This window comes from Malus domestica, chromosome 12 (genome assembly GCF_042453785.1).
Source record: "Malus domestica chromosome 12, GDT2T_hap1".
In the NCBI taxonomy this organism is placed as follows: domain Eukaryota; kingdom Viridiplantae; phylum Streptophyta; class Magnoliopsida; order Rosales; family Rosaceae; genus Malus; species Malus domestica.
The window spans coordinates 24946992-24964893 of NC_091672.1; the positions used below are offsets into that span (position 1 = coordinate 24946992).

Here is a 17902-nt window from a genome sequence, read left to right on the forward strand (position 1 = left end):
GGGTTGGTATCGATAATACAGGTAATTCTACGCATTGTCAGTGATACTGTGACAAAAAATCTGTTGTTCAAATTGGAAATCATCAACGTAACAACACCATACAAGAAAAGAAATTTAATTGGACAAAAGAATTCCTCCAAAATTTAATCGCCTCGTTCAAGGAGAAATTATGTCCTACAACCGAATATATATCTTTTTGATCACGAGACCACAGAAGCGATTCTTACAAAAGCACAGATAATGCACAGGGCATGATACACTAAAAGCATATGAATACAACAGAACATCTTCAACTACCACCAAAACATGCCAACCATATGACTACAGAAAAACGTCCATGATTCCAACAAATCTTCATCTCAAAAAGTCGTCGACTGCATGATGCACCGAAGGCAATGCCGTGACTGCTAATCTTACATACGTGGTAGTACATCAGCTACCACACCACCGAGTCGGGCATTTTCCTGCATCCAGTGATTCCAACAGAAAACCAAGACAAAAGTGAGACATAGAAAGAACGACGTATGCCCAGGACAAACTTAATTACTTTCATTTTTTACCATGAACGATATTCACCAACTCCAAAAGAATATCAAGAATACAAAAGTGAGACGTAAAAAGCTGGATTTTGTGGGACGACTTAAAATCTTTATGCTTGTTGCGCAAGGAACTTATCATCGACTGATTTGAGCCAACCTACAACAACTTCAAACACAAAATTTGGTGCTAGAGAGACCTTCCATTTGTTGTTTGATTCACTTAAAATCATGGTCTAAAATATCCATAATATCCCGATATTTCCATCGAAATTTTCGTGTTTTTGGACTACCGATATTTCCGATATCATCGATATTTTAGACCTTGCTAAGTCACTCATCTATCTTACCATGCAATGTATAAAGTGTAAAATATTGTACTAATTCATTATATATAAATGATTATGGTGTGTTTAAACTTCTTTCATTAATTACTACATATTTTCTACACTCACAATATTTGCCAGCTCGCTATATAATCAACTTAAATAAGTTATATCTATCATGCAATGCATTTCCTTCCAATTTTTTGTGATAAACTAATAGATAATTGACTAAATAAACATCATGCAAAGTTTCAATAAAAATTTCCAAGTTTTTCTTACAATTTCCGTGGTTTTTATTCAATTTTTATCGATATCGATAATATCCCGATATTTCCATCGAAATTTCTGTGTTTTTGGACTACCGATATTTTATACCTTGCTTAAAATACAATGCGACTCCACACAAAGGCAATTATTAGTTATCATCATAAAACCAGATAACGGAAACCAAACATTTATACAACCATTTAAAGACAAGGTTAATGAAAATTTGTTAAATTTTCATACAGAGGGTGCATGCGACCAAGAGCAAGTTAGGGTAGCTGTAGACTGTAGTGCATCGCTTAAATGTTGTGCACCGCACACAAGGAGACTCGACAGGAATCTAGAAAAAGCCGTCCTAGGCATAAGATATGTCTTTGAGTCCTAAAGGAAGTGGACAAGCTCAGTTACCAGAGAAAGGGTTCGGAAAAGAACCCTAAGAGGGACTAGAACCTGGACTGAAGTAAGTAGATATATTGAAAGCTAGGAAACTTCAAATTCAAATGGAGACGATGCAAGTTTCGATATGTAAAACAAGGAACACCAAGTGACGTGGAAGAAGCAAAGATCACACAGATTCAAGAGACAGTGCAAAACATGGGAGTATTGGTCATCCATTCAAATGTTAAGCTGTGTATAGAATCTCAACCCTATCGGAAACAAAGGCACATGTATAGATGGATGGAAAATTTGACACACTCCAGATTAAATGCAAGGGACTTTGACACGATTTCTCTCTTTCCATGATCTCTCACAACATCTAGTACACGGCACAAGGATATGAAAACTAAGCATGATAAACAATTGCGAACAACACCACTATAATTTTTCAAGGTTTTAAAAAACGAGCCTCAATGCAAGCTTCTGGTGAATTTGCGATGAGATGTACAGGGGTACGTGAGTCTCCCACCAGGCATATGACTTTTTCGCAAAAGTGTACACTTTGCATAGGAAACTAAAGTAAAATATCATGTATTCACACTGTATGAATATAGGAACTAAACTAGCCAGAAAAAGAAAATCACCCTAACATCACCACCACAAAACACCACCAGCTAGAATTGCGCAATTACTTCAACGCAACAGACCTAGAAGCTTTGTACCGTAGCTTCCTATTGTGATTTTCCTGCCGAAATTTTCCAAAACAATGAGTTAACAACTTCCTAATATGGGATGCAGGGCACACAATCTTAACAAATTAACGATTAGTAGGCGGCATTGTCAAAATTCCATCAAGACTCACATGAAATTCTCTGAAAATTTACTAAATTCAGTAAAGGGAATCACAGCATACAAACTCCATATCGGAAATGAAATATCATGATCATTTGACTGCATTGACGAAATCCCATTAAAATTCCACTGCAATCCTCCGAAAATTTACTAAATTCGGCAAAAATGCTCACCTGCTCAAGAACCTTAGCGGAGCTCTGCTCAACGAGCCTGGTCAAAGTCTCAATCTTGACAAGCATTTTCTCATACAAGTCCTCGACGCCGGCAGTGTAATTCGTAGCCTCCGAGCCCATCAGCCTACTGAGGCTCCCAACATCCAAACCCTCACTGCACATATCCAGCTCGCTCTGATCCTTGTTGTACTGCTTCCGCTGATCCAAGGTCTCCTCTCCCCGGTCGACATTCACCGGCGAAACCCTAAGCTCGCAGTGCAAATTTGGGAACGGCGAGCTAGGGCTGAAATTCCCGTAATGGGCTCAGAACGCAGGCCCAATGTTGACGATTTGGATCCGTTTGGGCTCGAATGAGTGCTTGGATGGACGGAACTGGTAGGCCCGGTACTCATGAGTGTGGATCGTCTGATTGAAGCCGGAGAAGCGAAGAGGAGAAAGAGGGAAGGGGTGAGAGTGGGAGCGCCGTCGGAGCCCTCGGAAGGGCCTTGGATTGGGATGTTGCGATTGGGGATGGAGGATAGAGAGTTGGAGACAGAGAATTCTCGGAGGGAGGGGCGGAGGTGGGTTCTGAGGCGGCCGGAGAACCAGCCGAGGAGGTGGGAGGAGGGGGATTGGGCCTGCTGGGCTTGGGTGAGGCGGCGGAGGGCGATGGGGTCGACCCGGCCGGAGGAATTGTAGAAGGAGAGGGTGGAGGCGGAGCAGAAGAAGGCGGTGACGGTGGCGATGAGAGTGGCGGAGGAGGTAGAATTGGGAGAGTCGTCGGTGAGGGTAGGGAGGATGTGGCTGACGTGGCCCAAGATTAGGCCGTCGACGGAGCCTGGTGATGTGGAGAAGCGTTGGATCATGGAGGCTAGGGCAGGGCCGGATATTGTTACCTTGTCTATGGAATGGTCTTCCATTGCACGAGAAGATTGGCAGACGCAGAGAGCGCGCGAAACAGAAATGGGGAGTTTTTTTAATATATTTTATTTTATTATATTATTGAGAGTGCGTGAAACAGAAATGGTATCCCATCAATATTAGGAGGATAGTTCGGCTAAGCCACACAATAAGCAGCTTAATTTGGCATTGAATTCGTTATCTATAAGATTCGAATCTAAAACCTTTCAGTTCCAAGTACAGAGGAATATTACCAGACCGTAGTACTGAATAATATTTTATTATTTATTATTTATTCTACAAAAAAAGTACAAAGGTTTTTTTTACCTTTACATGGTTTTACTCTTGAATACTTACACGTTTCTAAAATATTAGACGATTTGATAGTTGAAATACATTACGAAACGAGTCTCATAAAATTTATGTAAAAAGATAATGCCACAAATTTGTCTTTAAATATATGTAAGTATACAAAAGTATATTTTGAAATGTGAAGTGTTTATTCCATTTCATGAGATATTTTGTGTAGTTTACGTTGTTACAATTCTCTTCTCCCTCATTTGCTTGACATAGTTACTTAATCGAACTCTTCACTTGGTTCGATTGATGGGAAGTTAGAATTTGATATAAATGATGCAATGTTTCGTTTGCTTCAACGGAGACAACTGAGTGATATCAATGGGTGCTTGTTAAGTAATAAGTTACAACGACTCCAAAAATTGTTTGTGCAAATTCTTTTATAAGTTTTTAGATTCACAAGAAATTAAGTGTGATTGCAAGAGAGACAGATGGGTCAATAAGTGAAGCTAATTCCCATTTCCAAGTTTCTTTTGGCAACAATTAAACACATAACCATGTATTTATCAAAGTTAAGCAATCTCATAATATAACATTAATTTACTGATGATTCATTCTTCTGCTTTGTTAACAGAAACACAACTTGAAACAAAAAGAATCGAACAATATAAATCAAAACCTATATTTACATATACCAAAGAATATACCTATATCTCCTCCTTATCCTATCAACAAATTAACCCACATTTATCCCAGGTAAAAGTAATTAACCCATTTTTCACTCAGTTGCTGCTGCCTGCTGGTGGTGGTACTTCTGCTCCTTCTTCTTCTGCAGAACCACCAGTTGCCTGATCAGGCTTAATCTCCTCCAGCTGCTCCAGAACTTGCTGAGCTTCCGGCCGCAAAGCCGGCGATGGATCCACACAATGCAGAGCCAACTTCAATGTGTTAAGCAGCATGTCACCAATGGTTGGCACATCCCTCATGATCTCCAAATCAAAAACTTCATTTGTCCACTCCTCTTTCACTATTGAAGCCACCCACTGTGGCAAATCCATGCCGTTCATCGGCTCCCCGGGGGATTTTCCTGTCAGGAGCTCCAGAATGATCACCCCAAGGCTGTACACATCAGTCTTTGTTGTGGCCTTCTTGGCCTTTGAGAGCTCAGGTGCGTTGTAACCGAGGGTTCCTGCAGTGGCAATCACATTGGTGTTGGCGGCCGCAGTCATGAGGCGCGAAAGGCCAAAGTCTGCAATGTGAGCATTTGTCTGCTCATCAAGCAGAATGTTGCTGGATGTGAGATTTCCATGTACAATGTTCTCCTCGTTGTGGAGGTGGCATAGTCCACGCGTGATGCCAATCATTATGTTCATCCTTGTTGGCCAATCAATGATGGTTTCCGGCCCTCGAGCTGCACAAGGAATATACATCACAAAAACAAGATGGTTAAGGGGTTAAAACCAATAGCGCTTCTGATATATGAATAATGTGAATTAGAAAAGTTGATGAGCATAGATGAATAAACTTACCATGAAGGAAGGATGCAAGGCTACCCTTAGGCATGTAATCGAAGACGAGAAGCTTCTCTCCCTTGGGTCCCAAGTAATAAGCCCTCATAGCCAAGAGATTCGGGTGGCGAATCTTCCCAATTGCTGCAGCCTCCATTTCAAATTCCTTCTGACCTTTCGCCGTCTTTTCCCTCAATCTCTTCACTGCAACTTGGTTCACTTCCTCTAATGTCGCCTTGTATGCAGTACCATATGTGCTCTTCCCGATTATCTCAGCCGTGGCACACAACAGATCATCAGCTGTAAAAACAAATGGCCCATCAAAGTGAACAAGCTTCCCACCAGCCTCGCCACCATATTCAACTCCAGCTCCGCCAGGGACTGCCTTAGCAGGGGCCTGCATGGTGGTTTTACCATTCTTTCCTTTTGAAGCAGACCTTTTCCTGACCAAACAAACAAGCAAAATGCAGCAGAGTAAAAGCAGAACCGCCAGGAGGGCACCCGCAGCTATGAGAATTTTGTCCTTTGTACTAAATTTATGGTGATGCTTTTTCTTCAAAGGCTGCTCCGTTGGCGTAGAAGATGGAAGAATCTGAGGCGGGGGAGAAGAGCACGGAGTTGAAGCACTGTACCCGCACAGCTGAAGATTCCCCGCGAAAGAGCTGGCATTGAACTTTTTCGAGAGCAGAGAAGGGACGGCGCCAGAGAGATTGTTGTGAGAGACATTGAAGGAAGTGAGATTGGCAAGGCTGGAAAGTGAAGCAGGAATTTCACCACTGAATTTGTTTTCGGATAAATCCAGTTGGTAGATTCCAGAGATATTCCCAACAGATGCTGGAATGTGGCCACTGAAATTGTTCTTCCTCAGGTTGAGCAGTGAGAGGTTCTGCAACCTTTCCAGGCCTTGCGGGATTTGGTTATCGAGGCGGTTGCCCTCAAGGTTCAACGAAACAAGGGAGGAGAGGTTGGAAAAGCTAGAAGGAAAGCTTCCATTGATGACATTGTTGGATAAGTCTAGCTTCTGGAGCCTTGTGAGCTTCCCTATTTCGTCGGGAATGGTCCCGGAAATCTGGTTGTTGTCCAGATAAATCTCTTGAAGAAAACCCAATTTGCTCAGAGAACTTGGAATAGTTCCGGAAATCAGATTATGATCAAGGGTCAGGTTCATAAGTTGGTTACTTAGATTCCGATTTCCAGCACCCCAAGTGCTTGGTATGGAACCAGATAGATTGTTGTGTTGGAGTGCAAGGATGGTGAGAGAACGGGATTTGGTGAGACTTGTTGGGATGGAACCCGAAAGCGAGTTGAAGCTCAGATTAAGTCTATACAACTTCTTAGGATTTGCAAGACTAGAAGGAATCGTGCCAGTAAGCGAATTGTTGCTTAAATCAAGAGTTTGGAGAAGAGGGCAGTTACCAATCGAAGGCGGGACAGATCCCGAAAGCCGGTTGTTGAAGAGGTAAACCCCTCTGAGACTGGGAAGGAAGCCGAGAGAGACAGGGACAGGGCCAGCCAAGACATTGTCGTGCAGGCTGAGCTTCCGAAGCGCTTGCAGCTGCCCAATCTTTTCAGATATTCGGCCCCCGAGTCTCCTCCACGGAAGCTGGATTGCAATGACCTGTCCGTTCACACACTTGATCCCTGCCCACCCGCCTGAGCAGGTTCCACGTCCGCTATCGTTCCAGCTGCGCAGAACGCCGGTGAAATCAATGAGCTCACGCTTGAAAGCTCGAAGCGCTTGGTAATCGGACCGAATCACAATCATTCCATCATTCCCTCGCTGGCCCGAAACAGGCCGGTAAGTGACAACCAAAAGATGAACAAATAGTAAGGCATGGATGAAGAAGGACTTATATTCCATAAACATCGAAGGACTGCAATGTCTACAAAGAATCGAAGAAGTTAGAGGAAACAAGCTCTAGAAAACCCGAAAACGATGGGAGAAGCGAAGGTATCGTTTTCGGGTTGAGCTCAAGGTGTGAACTATATTATTGTGTGTGAGGAAGAAACGAAATGGAAGATAAATAAGGAGGCAGAAATAATTGAGGCAGTTGGAGCATGTGAAGATCTGAGCGAGCAAGGAAGAAAAATAATGTCAAGAGGTCAGGCAGGAGAGATTGGATGGGGTCGAAAGACTAGTTCTTCATCATCTTTTGTTTATCAGATAACGGCTATTTATTTATTTTTATTTTTTATTTCTGTGGTGGAATTCCACCATACAACGGTTAGGGTTGAAAAACCTGGAATTTGGTCTTCACTTAGGTAAAGAGTTATAAGATTCTCCAACGGCTATATTTCGTAGGGCACACTTGGCATCCAAGGGCAATGAGTTATGGCTTGCTGCAAGCCGAAATGACCATAATAACCTCTAGTGTCTCTGTCTGAAAAGTGAATCTGGAAAAAGTTGAAAGCCCTTGTTCGAGACGTCCTAGATTGATTCCGGACCAATTATTCCTGGGAAACTTTAAGAAACAATCTGGTGTTTCTTGTAATCATGGTCATAATGATTATAATTTATAAAAGACCACGAAAAACCTTTGGTTTATATACGACTTAATGTCAGGTTATTCTCAAGTTCATTATTTATGTTTTCTATTAAATGTTCGTAAGCGGTCTTGACGCAAAACCAAGCACAATGACGTTCTAGAATTCAAACAACTGACTCTATTTAGTGAGATAGGACTTGACTGTTGTTGTTCGTAAGCGGTCTTATTTGTGGATTTTTTTGGTGTCTGATTATTTACCCAGAAGAAAATCTGGTGTACCGTTTTCTGGTGTACAATTCCTTGAACTCTGCAAACCGAAACAAAACAAATTTGATGGAGGGAGCAACGCAATTAATCCGACGACTATCCCCGGACTAATCACAATACCATCAGTTTGTATGAAGAATAGTAGGACAAGGATCAGATCAACCCTTTTTGTTTCTCTTTGCAGCAGAAAATCATTCATGAATCCGCTAGCACGAGGACAGTTGAAGACTCGAGCAACACATATTTGCTAATGAAAGTAGCTCAGTAAATTCAATTGCAATCCGACAGAGAACCAAAGAAAACTGGACAGAACTTAAATCCTTCCAAGGGGATAGGAAATAACATAAACAACACAAAATAGTTCTCTCAGGTCAAAACCTGATGCAATCCATCCATTGTACTCATAGAGGCAGAACTAGCTTCAAGTGCAACAGTTAGAAACGCTCACGGGTTCTCATAAGCCCATGCCCGATTCAACATTCACTATATGGTTAACTTGAACAACGTCACGCTATAGATTCTATCCCGAAACCTCTGAATCATTTCTACCCACATTCACCAACAATGAGAAGAGCCTAATACCTAGTTGGTTTCGTGAAAATGTTCTTATCTAAGATTTACAGATGTCATGGAGATTATCTAAGAAACTGGTGCTTGCTAGTCCACTCCATGAACAGTTAGCAACCAAGGAAACGACCAGGTATCAGCAATGGCATCTCAAATGCTTGCAAAACTAAACTAAACCTGATTCGGGCAACTTAGCTATCGATCACATAGACGATTACACAATCCTGTGATCGGTTTCAAATGAGTCAATGACATTACATAGATTAGATTTACGGGCAATCTCCTAAGTCCTAACCAAAGCACAACTGAATTGCCTAAACAACAAGAAACATAGAGATCACTACCGATTCAGGATCGTTTGATTTGAACTAAATTTTCACGAGTTCTAACCAATGAACCGAGAAGCATACAGATCCGAAACTCGTGTTAGAGATAATCACAAAAGATCCAATGCCACGAGATTTTTACAAACAAACTGTATAGTAAAAGATGCACACTGCCAAAAAGAATGAACTATACCATAGATCTGTAGCAATTACAAATTGTATTTGACAAAACCAAATGACGACACCAAGGGACAGAAGTTTGATTGATAGATCTACCAAGAACCATGAAAAACCATGAATTTTCTATCTAAATCGGAACGAAGAAGATACACAGATCCATACAAATTCGCCAAGAAAATCCACCCTACATATATATTTATAGAACAAATGCTTCAAATTTATTGTACCATCATCGTCTTGTGTGCGCTATCCAACCACAATGTGGGGAGGTAGATCAGATCAACCGCGAGCGGCGGCGACGATGGCTGGGGATGTGGCGACAGCGACATTGGATGCGGCGTTGTTCAGGAAGGAGAGGAAGCCAGTGGAGGCGGAAGGCTCTTGCTCGTCGAGGAAGAGGTCCTCGGGAACTCTGAAGGCGCCGTGAGCGAAGACAACTGCGGCACCGATGGCGAGAGCGGAGATGAGAACGGATCCGACGGATGTGAGGAAGACGACGAAGACGGAGAGGGCGATGAGGCCCCAGAGGGTCTGGGTGTCGGAGTATGTGCGACCGAAGATGACGAGAGGCTGATCGGAGGGGCGGAAGAGGTAGAGGAAGAGCCAGGCGGCGAGGAGGCCGAGGAGGACGAAGAGGGAGAACGGGTGGGTGACGAGGGAGACGGCGACAGTGAGGGCCAGGACTGCGAGGTAGTTGACGCGGAAGTAGGAGTAGTTCTTACGGACGCGGACGGTGGCGTCGGAGAACGATTCCGGCTTGGAGAAGGCGGATCGGTCGAGGAGCTCGGACCAGGGGCGGCGCTGGGCGAGGCCGTTGCGGCAGGTGTCGGAGATGTTGTTGATGAAGGCGCGGAAGGCCGGGGTAGCGATCGGGGCCTGGGACTGAGCCGTCCCTCCGCCGGCGGCAGTGGCTGTTGCGGTTGTGGAGACCGGGAGGATCGGCGGGGCTGTCGGAGTCGACATTTTACGTTGTGGTGTCGGTGGATCTGGTTTTCTGCCTCGGATCTCTCTGATAACTTTTTGGAGGGATTTGTGGAAAATATTTAGGGGGTTTTGGTTAAATAAGGGGGGACTTGTGAGGTGGAAGGTTGAAGTTTGAAGAGAAGTGGATGGAAAAAGGAATTTATACGGTTCAACTTCCTTCGTCGTTACGTGTCGCCGACGGAAACCAGGTGAAAAATATTTTGACTATCCGATTGGTGAAAGGTGGTTTTTCTTCTTCTTACTGTTTGCTGGGTGGAGGGCTGTACTTGACCCAAAAAAAACCGCGTAAATCGTCCCAATCGTCACTCTATTTTGTGGTTTTTATTTACTTATTTACCATTATTATTATTTTAATCGAGTCGATAGTTAATTGTTAGGAGGAAAAAAAAATTTACTTTTAACCATTGCAATAGAACATCATTTAATAACGGTAAGATATATATTCGATTTCAACCGAAATGTTGATATACATCAACAACAACAACAACAACAACAACAAAGCCTTTTCCCACTAAGTGAGGTCGGCTATATGAATCCTAGAATGTCATTGCGCTCGGTTTTGTGTCATGTCCTTCGTTAGATCCAAGTACTCAAGTCTTTTCTTAGGGTCTTTTCCAAAGTTTTCCTAGGTCTTCCTCTACCCCTTCGGCCCTGAACCTCTGTCCCGTAGTCACATTTTCGAACCGGAGCGTCAGTAGGCCTTCTTTGCACATGTCCAAACCACCGGAACCGATTTTCTCTCATATTTCCTTCAATTTTGACTACTCCTACTTTACCTCGGATATCCTCATTCCCAATCTTATCCTTTATCGTGTGCCCATACATCCCATGAAGCATCCTCATCTCCGCTACACCCATTTTGTGTACGTGTTGATACTTCACCGCCCAACATTATGTGCCATACAACATCGCTGGCCTCATTGCCGTCCTATAAAATTTTCCCTTGAGCTTCAGTGGCTTACGACGGTCACACAACACGCCGGATGCACTCTTACATTTCATCCATCCAGCTTGTATTCTATGATTGAGATCTCCATCTAATTCTCCGTTCTCTTGCAAGATAGATCCTAGGTAGCGAAAACGGTCACTTTTTGTGATCTTCGCTAGATTGCTCCGGTCATGAGTGTGGATAAGTATATAAATGGATGGAATTAGGAAAGCAAACACAAGATGTACGTGGTTCACCCAAATTGGCTACGTCCACGGAATAGAGGAGTTCTCATTAATTGTGAAGGGTTTACACAAGTACATAGGTTCAAGCTCTCCTTTAGTGAGTACAAGTGAATGATTTAGTACAAATGACATTAGGAAATATTGTGGGAGAATGATCTCGTAACCACGAAACTTCTAAGTACCAGAGTGTGGTATCGTCTTGACTTGCCTTATCTGTCTCATAGGTAGATGTGGCATCTTCTCTGGAAGTACTCTTCCTCCATCCAGGGGTGGTATATGTAACTGGTGGAGATGCACAAGGTAATGTATCAATTTCACTTGAAGCTTACTTGTAGTTTCAGGCTTGGTCAAGCGCGATACAAATCATGTAGTAGGAGTCCCCCAAGTCGCCGGACTAGGGGATCTGCTGAAAGAGGTGATAGACAAGGTAAGCAATCAGAGCTCCAGCTGATTGTTCACATTCTCCCTATCTTGCAGGCAGCATGAAGGATAAAGAGAAGAAAAATGAGAAGAGATGATATGGGATACTTTTGCTTTTGAAGAAGTAACTTTCCACAGGCTTATTCTTGAACCGGGCTGCAGGGTTTTCTGGTTTCCTCCAGAGTATAAGGCCGACTGAAGAATTTGAGGGTCAAAACAAGTCCATCAAATCTAGAGTACGTTCGACCCTGCTGATATGTGATACTTTTGCTTTTGACAGAGTAGTGGATGTATCGGCACGTGTGCTGTTACGCTTGTCTCCACATGCTTCCTTGTATCCTTCTCACTTGCCCTATCTGTTCCTCAGGCAGATGCGGTATCTTCCCTGGAAGCATAAGATGTTGAAGATGAGTACTCGAGAGCAATGCCAGGTAAGTAATCAGGTAAGGGGTTCCAGGCAGTCAGTTCCTGGCTGGAAGCTTGATTCCAAGTGCTGACTGATTGCTCTCGTTCTCCTTGTCTTGCAGGTAAGAACAAGGCCAAAGGAAAAGACAGGGAAAAAGCATGATATGGGATACTCTTGCTTTTAACCCTGATGATATGAGATATTCTTGCTCTAGTATAGCTTGTTTACAGAGGTATTATCGGGGGGAAAGAAAGCTGAATATTTCGAAAGGCTTCGTTGGGAGTGCCCTCTCAGATAAGAGAAAGGGTTGAGCATTTTTGCAGGTCTGCCTGTCCGTTAGGGATGGAGGTCAACATATATAAGAGTCTCCCTAACATCAAGTAATAATGCTATTCCTTTACCCTGCTTGGTCATAACACGGTAGTGGGAGCTGCCAGCTTCACATGTTTTAACTCTGTCAGAGCACTTTGAAAAAATGGTCTGTGGTATCTGGAAAGCTGATGTTGCGTGTGAAGATTACAGACAAGCTTTATCCAAGGAGATCCAGCTCTTGAAGTTGGGAAAGTGGTGTCTCTTCGGTTTTCGAACAAGCAATCCTGTCGGGGATCTGGCTCTCGAGATTTGGAGAACGATACCTCTTCAATTTTTGAGAAAGCAATCCTGCTGGGGGTCTGGCTCTCGAGATTCGGAGAGCGGTGTCTCTTCGATTTTTGAGAAAGTAATCATGTTGGGAGTCTGGCTCTCGAGATTCGGAGGGCGGTGCCTCTTCGATTTTGGAGTAAGCAATCTTGTTGGGAGTGTTTTCTCGAATGTGAGTAAAGGTTGGGCATGTTTGCTAGTCTACCTTGCCACGAAGCACAGAGGTTGACACACAGGGACTTTCCAATTATCCAGCAGTGGTACTGTTCCTTTACCCTCTCTTCGATTTTTGAGAAAGTAATCATGTTGGGAGTCTGGCTCTCGAGATTCGGAGGGCGGTGCCTCTTCGATTTTGGAGCAATCAATCTTGTTGGGAGTGTTTTCTCGAATGTGAGTAAAGGTTGGGCATGTTTGCTAGTCTACCTTGCCACGAAGCACAAAGGTTGACACACAGGGACTTTCCAATTATCCAGCAGTGGTACTGTTCCTTTACCCTCTCTTCGATTTTTGAGAAAGTAATCATGTTGGGAGTCTGGCTCTCGAGATTCGGAGGGCGGTGCCTCTTCGATTTTGGAGCAAGCAATCCTGTTGGGAGTGTTTTCTTGAATGTGAGTAAAGGTTAGCATGTTTGCTAGTCTACCTTGCCACGAAGCACAGAGGTTGACACACCGGGACTTTCCAATTATCCAGCAGTGGTACTGTTCCTTTACCCTTGTGGTTAATAATATGGTAGCTAGACCTTCAAAATTTATGTGTCTAAACTTTGTTAGTGTTGTTTCTTTGCAATTCTTTTACCCTTCTTGGTCAGAGCGATGTAGCGGGAGCTGCAAGCTTCACGTGTCTCAACTTTGTCAGAGAACTTTGACAAAGTTATCTGTGGTACCCATGAGTTACTGTTGCGTATGGGAAATGGGTGATTGAACAGTACGATTCATGTGCTTTCTACTTCGCCAGAAATCTTCGACAGAATGCCCATAATTTCTGCAAAGCTGAGTGTGCGTGTGACAGGTGCTGACAAGGCTGGAAAAGTAGGTGCCTCTTCGATTTCTGAGATCGGCCTTCGTGGTCTCTTAGCAGCCCAGCTTTTGAGAAAGCAAGCCTCTTTGATTTCTGATATCGGCCTTCGTGGTCTTTGAGCAGCCCAGCTTTTGAGAAAGCAAACGCCTCTTCGATTTCTGAGATCGACCCTCGTGGTCTCTGAGCAGCCCAGCTTTTGAGAAAGCAAACGCCTCTTCGATTTCTGAGCAGGCGCCTCTTCGATTTCTAAAGCTTCGTTGAGTGCAGATTTTTATAAGGGCTAACATTAAGTTCCAAAGCACACTTGAATATCCACCAGTAGAAGCTCCATTCTTGCACTTCTAAGATCTTGATTTGTCCGACCTCTTCTCTCTTCAACACCTTTGAAAATGTCTGGCCCCTCCGACCGTCGTTTTGACTTGAACCTTGTTGAAGAGGCAGCCCCGCCTTCTCCAGACAACATATGGCGCTCATCCTTCGTCTCCCCTACTGGTCCTCTTATCGTTGGGGATTCCGTGATGAAGAATGATATGACCGCTGCGGTAGTGGCCAGGAACCTTCTCACTCCCAAAGATAACAGACTACTTTCCAAACGGTCTGATGAGTTGGCTGTTAAGGATTCTCTGGCTCTCAGTGTTCAGTGTGCAGGTTCTGTGTCTAATATGGCCCAACGCCTATTTGCTCGAACCTGCCAAGTTGAATCATTGACGGCTGAAGTGATGAGTCTCAAACAGGAGATTAGAGGGCTCAAGCATGAGAATAAACAGTTACACCGGCTCGCACATGACTATGCTACAAACATGAAGAGGAAGCTTGACCAGATGAAGGAATCTGATGGTCAGGTTTTACTTGATCATCAGAGATTTGTGGGTTTGTTCCAAAGGCATTTATTGCCTTCGTCTTCTGGGGCTGTACCGCGTAATGAAGCTCCAAATGATCAACCTCTGATGTCTCCTCCTTCTAGGGTTTTGTCCAGTACTGAGGCTCCGAATGATCCCCCTCCGGTGCCTTCTCTTTCTGGGGCTCTACCGACTGCTGAGACTTCTCCTAAGCAACCTTTGTGAAGGCTCCCTCTTGTTTGTTTATTTTGACTCAAGTATATGTACATATCTGTAACTTATCGGGAATATCAATAAATAAGTTTTCCTTCATTTCAACGTATTGTGTTAAATATACCAAAGCCTTCTTTGCTAAGTTCTTTGAATTTTCTTTTGTTGAAGCTTGTATGTTGAAGCTTTGTGAGTGGAGCATGTAGGTTGAGATAGTGTTCCCTTAATTTCCCGAGTGAGGAAAACTTCTCGGTTGGAGACTTGGAAAATCCAAGTCACTGAGTGGGAGGTGGGGAGGATGCAACACGAGGATTTCCCAGGAGGTCACCCATCCTAGTACTACTCTCGCCCAAACTCGCTTAACTTCGGAGTTCTGATGGGATCCGGTGCATGTGAGTTGGTATGATCGCATCCGAAATGTTGATATACATATCGAATAAAATTTCGTAGCTCAATTGGTTAAAAACATCCACCTTGAATTTAAGCAGATGCCAAGTATGGGTGTGTTAAGCGATCTAGGTGAGAGGGGGATCGGTCTAGGGTGGACTAGAGCTACGCTAGTTATAGGATGTTTTTCTCCGTAAAACCACCGAGATCCATTCGGTTCCATCTCTCCCACTATCGCTTGTATAAGAAAAATAATTATATACACGTTGCCATATTAATGAATTTTATTAAACCACATTAAGTGCATCATATAAAAGAGTTGTCACATTAATTTTGTAAGACAATATTTTCAAAAGCATTTGACATGGTGCAATGCAAGTAATTGTTAATTTGTTAGGCCATGTTGACCACCAAGGGGAGGGAGGAGGTTGTGGTGCCACTTTCTCTCACAACTCGCATGATAAACGCACATGCGTTTGTGTAAAACAAACGAAAGAACAATCCTAACTAATACCAACCAAAGCAATTTAGCTAGACAGATTTTCAACTCAAGGCTCCAAACACGACATTTAACAATTCCGCAATTTAACTACGGTGAGATATTCAGAAAGTATAAACGCAGTTATGCAGATGCAAACACCAAACGGATGAACATAACACTATGATTGCCAACTACGGGTTCCGTAACATCATTGATCAATCGCAGCTGAAAACAACTTACGCCAAACTCGATCGAAGAGTACAACAAGCCTTCGAAAGTTCCATTACGTTCTACTTACGCACACATACGGAAAATGACAATAAACTTGTGTATGATTTCAAAGTAATGCGATAACATGAAATCACCACTTACATATAAAGCTGTCTGAAAGTTCATGGCGAATTTAAGACATTGTTTGAATGGTAACACGTACTCTAAAAGGTAGACCCGTTCCATCCAAAGTTGGAACCCTGCAGAATAGCAAACATCGGAATCATTAAATGTATCAACAAGTGGAATAAATGGCTACTAAACATGAGTTTGATTCTTGAGAAAGGCCAACAGGAGCAATGCTCAGGGTTTTAAACAGTAGAGATTTATTTACATGATCTAGTTCTGGTGTAAAGCATGCAAACACTGTGCATATTCTTGACTCTGATGGGCCTAAACAAGCAGGAAGAATGCAATGAGAAGAAGCGCATGCAGATGCCAATGCCCCTTTCTATGGAAAATTAAAAAAGCGAGATGGTGGCTTGCCTTGGTGTCATAGAACTTGAGAAAAAATCGTGACTTGGGCACAGACAACTTTGTCTCCAGAATTGCAGCAATTGCAGCACTCAACTTCTTGTTCACATCAGGATTAAGGCCGCCAATGGAGACCAACTCCCCATAAGCAGCTGGGTCCTCAGTCCCGCCAAAAGATATGGGTACTGATCCCTTCAGAACAATCATCACATACTGCATATCAACACGCATGAACACAGTTTACATATGTGTTCGACATGATCACCATCAACCAAAGAGTAAAAAGTTTAACCCCAGTAAGTCACTATGAACCTCGCATCCAATATTAGTAGAACATTACCTTTTTTATCATCTAATTTAGGAATAAAACAACATTGAAGTTATCATCAATAAGGCATGCCTATGAGGCTAAAAGTTAAGGGAAGTCATTTCCGCACACCCTTTTACTCCTCCTACACGCCCTGCTTATTTACTGTGTTTCGATTGAACAAATTAAAGGATACTCAATGGACACAAATAACCAGGTTGTGCAGAGGAGAAAACTGGTGTCCGAAGATCATTCTCCTAACTCTATAATTGTCCTCGTCCATGACTAACAGTTTGGGAGTGATTACGGGCAGGCCAAAATAACTTCTAGAGTGTTCAGCAAAATTTAAAAGTTCTTTAGATAAGTGATTACAGGCAGGCCTAAACCCCAAGATTATTCGACGTTAGCGCAAAATGAAAAATGAACTTTTCTTTCTATTCTAAGTGAGGGGCAGGAGAGAGGATCTTGCATCCATCTCGAGTTGCAACCTTATCCGAGCAACTCGTTCTATTCACTCCGTGGTCGAGTAGGTGAAGTGTCTAGCTTATTGGGTCTAGTCGAATCGCTGAAAAGGCCTTGGTGATTCTCCAATTTTGTGAAACAAACCCTAAGAGCTACATTATCTCCAAAACAGAACAAAACAAAATAAAACCAAAAAAAAAAATCCACAATCTCGAACAAGTTCAACTTACTAAGTATTATTTACCATTTCTCCGAGTGTTCAAGTTATACATCCTACAAGTAGAGAAATTACTCAGTCATCCCCCAAAATTCTAAACAAAATCTTGCAAATTACCAAAAACATTCATTCTATTTCTGTTTTAGAAAATTTACTGTTAATTCAGCAGAAATAAATAAACGTAAATTTGAAAAAGCAACGCATAAAATTTCCAATTTGGGACAAATATTCTGAAGTATCAGTAAAATGTTGGTAAATGTGTGTGCTCGAGAGAGAGTGGGAGAAAGTCGTACAGCCTCGGGTTTGCCGATGATCTTGGCGACGGTGGAGGTGGCTTCGGAGAGGACGGCGGAGGTGTCAACGCCGTCCAGGTTCACGTTAGCTGAAATGTTCAGGCACGGCATCGTTTCGTCTTCCCGGAGTCACTCGCACTCTCTGGCTGTTTTCTGGAAATGCGTTGGTAAGTAAACCCTTCTGTCTTTATATGTGAGAAAAATATCGGTGTAAACATCACACACTTTTCAACTACCCAAAATGCCCCTTATGGGCCTGGCCTAATGTTTTCACTCTGGGCCCA

The 17902-nt window shown here is 43.0% G+C and overlaps 3 protein-coding genes and 1 non-coding gene across 6 annotated transcripts; all 4 read right to left on the reverse strand.

The window, feature by feature from the left end:
- Positions 1-131: 131 nt before the first annotated feature.
- On the reverse strand, positions 132-3480 carry LOC114820125 (uncharacterized). Of its 3 annotated transcripts, none has more exons than XM_070809704.1 (3): positions 2530-3480; positions 2149-2249; positions 132-464 (listed from the first exon to the last, which is right to left on the reverse strand). In XM_070809704.1, the coding sequence occupies exon 1, from the start codon at positions 3426-3428 to the stop codon at positions 2760-2762; it is 669 nt and encodes a 222-aa protein (XP_070665805.1). In that variant the 5' UTR covers positions 3429-3480; the 3' UTR covers positions 132-464; positions 2149-2249; positions 2530-2759. The 3 variants fall into 3 exon arrangements, with proteins under 3 accessions (XP_070665805.1, XP_070665804.1, XP_070665806.1); XM_070809703.1 differs by having other exon boundaries at positions 561-2249; XM_070809705.1 differs by lacking the exon at positions 2149-2249.
- Positions 3481-4267: 787 nt separating this feature from the next.
- Positions 4268-7414, reverse strand: LOC103433706 (probably inactive leucine-rich repeat receptor-like protein kinase IMK2). The gene is made up of 2 exons (XM_008371975.4): positions 5235-7414; positions 4268-5116 (listed from the first exon to the last, which is right to left on the reverse strand). Exons 1-2 carry the CDS (start codon positions 7078-7080, stop codon positions 4488-4490), a joined length of 2475 nt encoding a protein of 824 aa, XP_008370197.4. The 5' UTR covers positions 7081-7414; the 3' UTR covers positions 4268-4487.
- A 7608-nt stretch (positions 7415-15022) lies between these two features.
- On the reverse strand, positions 15023-15141 carry LOC139190260 (5S ribosomal RNA). Its single transcript, XR_011574355.1, has one exon. It is a non-coding gene; the product is annotated as a 5S ribosomal RNA (ribosomal RNA).
- A 619-nt stretch (positions 15142-15760) lies between these two features.
- Positions 15761-17802, reverse strand: LOC139187445 (uncharacterized). The gene is made up of 3 exons (XM_070809706.1): positions 17619-17802; positions 16352-16552; positions 15761-16065 (listed from the first exon to the last, which is right to left on the reverse strand). Exons 1-3 carry the CDS (start codon positions 17727-17729, stop codon positions 16030-16032), a joined length of 348 nt encoding a protein of 115 aa, XP_070665807.1. The 5' UTR covers positions 17730-17802; the 3' UTR covers positions 15761-16029.
- Between the last annotated feature and the right edge of the window lie 100 nt (positions 17803-17902).

Excerpts from the sequence above, each read along its gene's own strand:
- LOC114820125 (XM_070809705.1), bottom strand. The coding sequence starts at position 3,428 with ATGGAAGACCATTCCATAGACAAGGTAACAATATCCGGCCCTGCCCTA.
- LOC103433706 (XM_008371975.4), bottom strand. The coding sequence starts at position 7,080 with ATGTTTATGGAATATAAGTCCTTCTTCATCCATGCCTTACTATTTGTT. Across the intron at positions 5,117-5,234 it reads CCTTGCATCCTTCCTTCATG|CTCGAGGGCCGGAAACCATC; the intron begins GTAAGTTTATTC and ends TTCCTTGTGCAG.
- LOC139187445 (XM_070809706.1), bottom strand. The coding sequence starts at position 17,729 with ATGCCGTGCCTGAACATTTCAGCTAACGTGAACCTGGACGGCGTTGAC. Across the intron at positions 16,553-17,618 it reads TCATCGGCAAACCCGAGGCT|TATGTGATGATTGTTCTGAA; the intron begins GTACGACTTTCT and ends GTTGATATGCAG. Across the intron at positions 16,066-16,351 it reads TCAAGTTCTATGACACCAAG|GGTTCCAACTTTGGATGGAA; the intron begins GCAAGCCACCAT and ends GCTATTCTGCAG.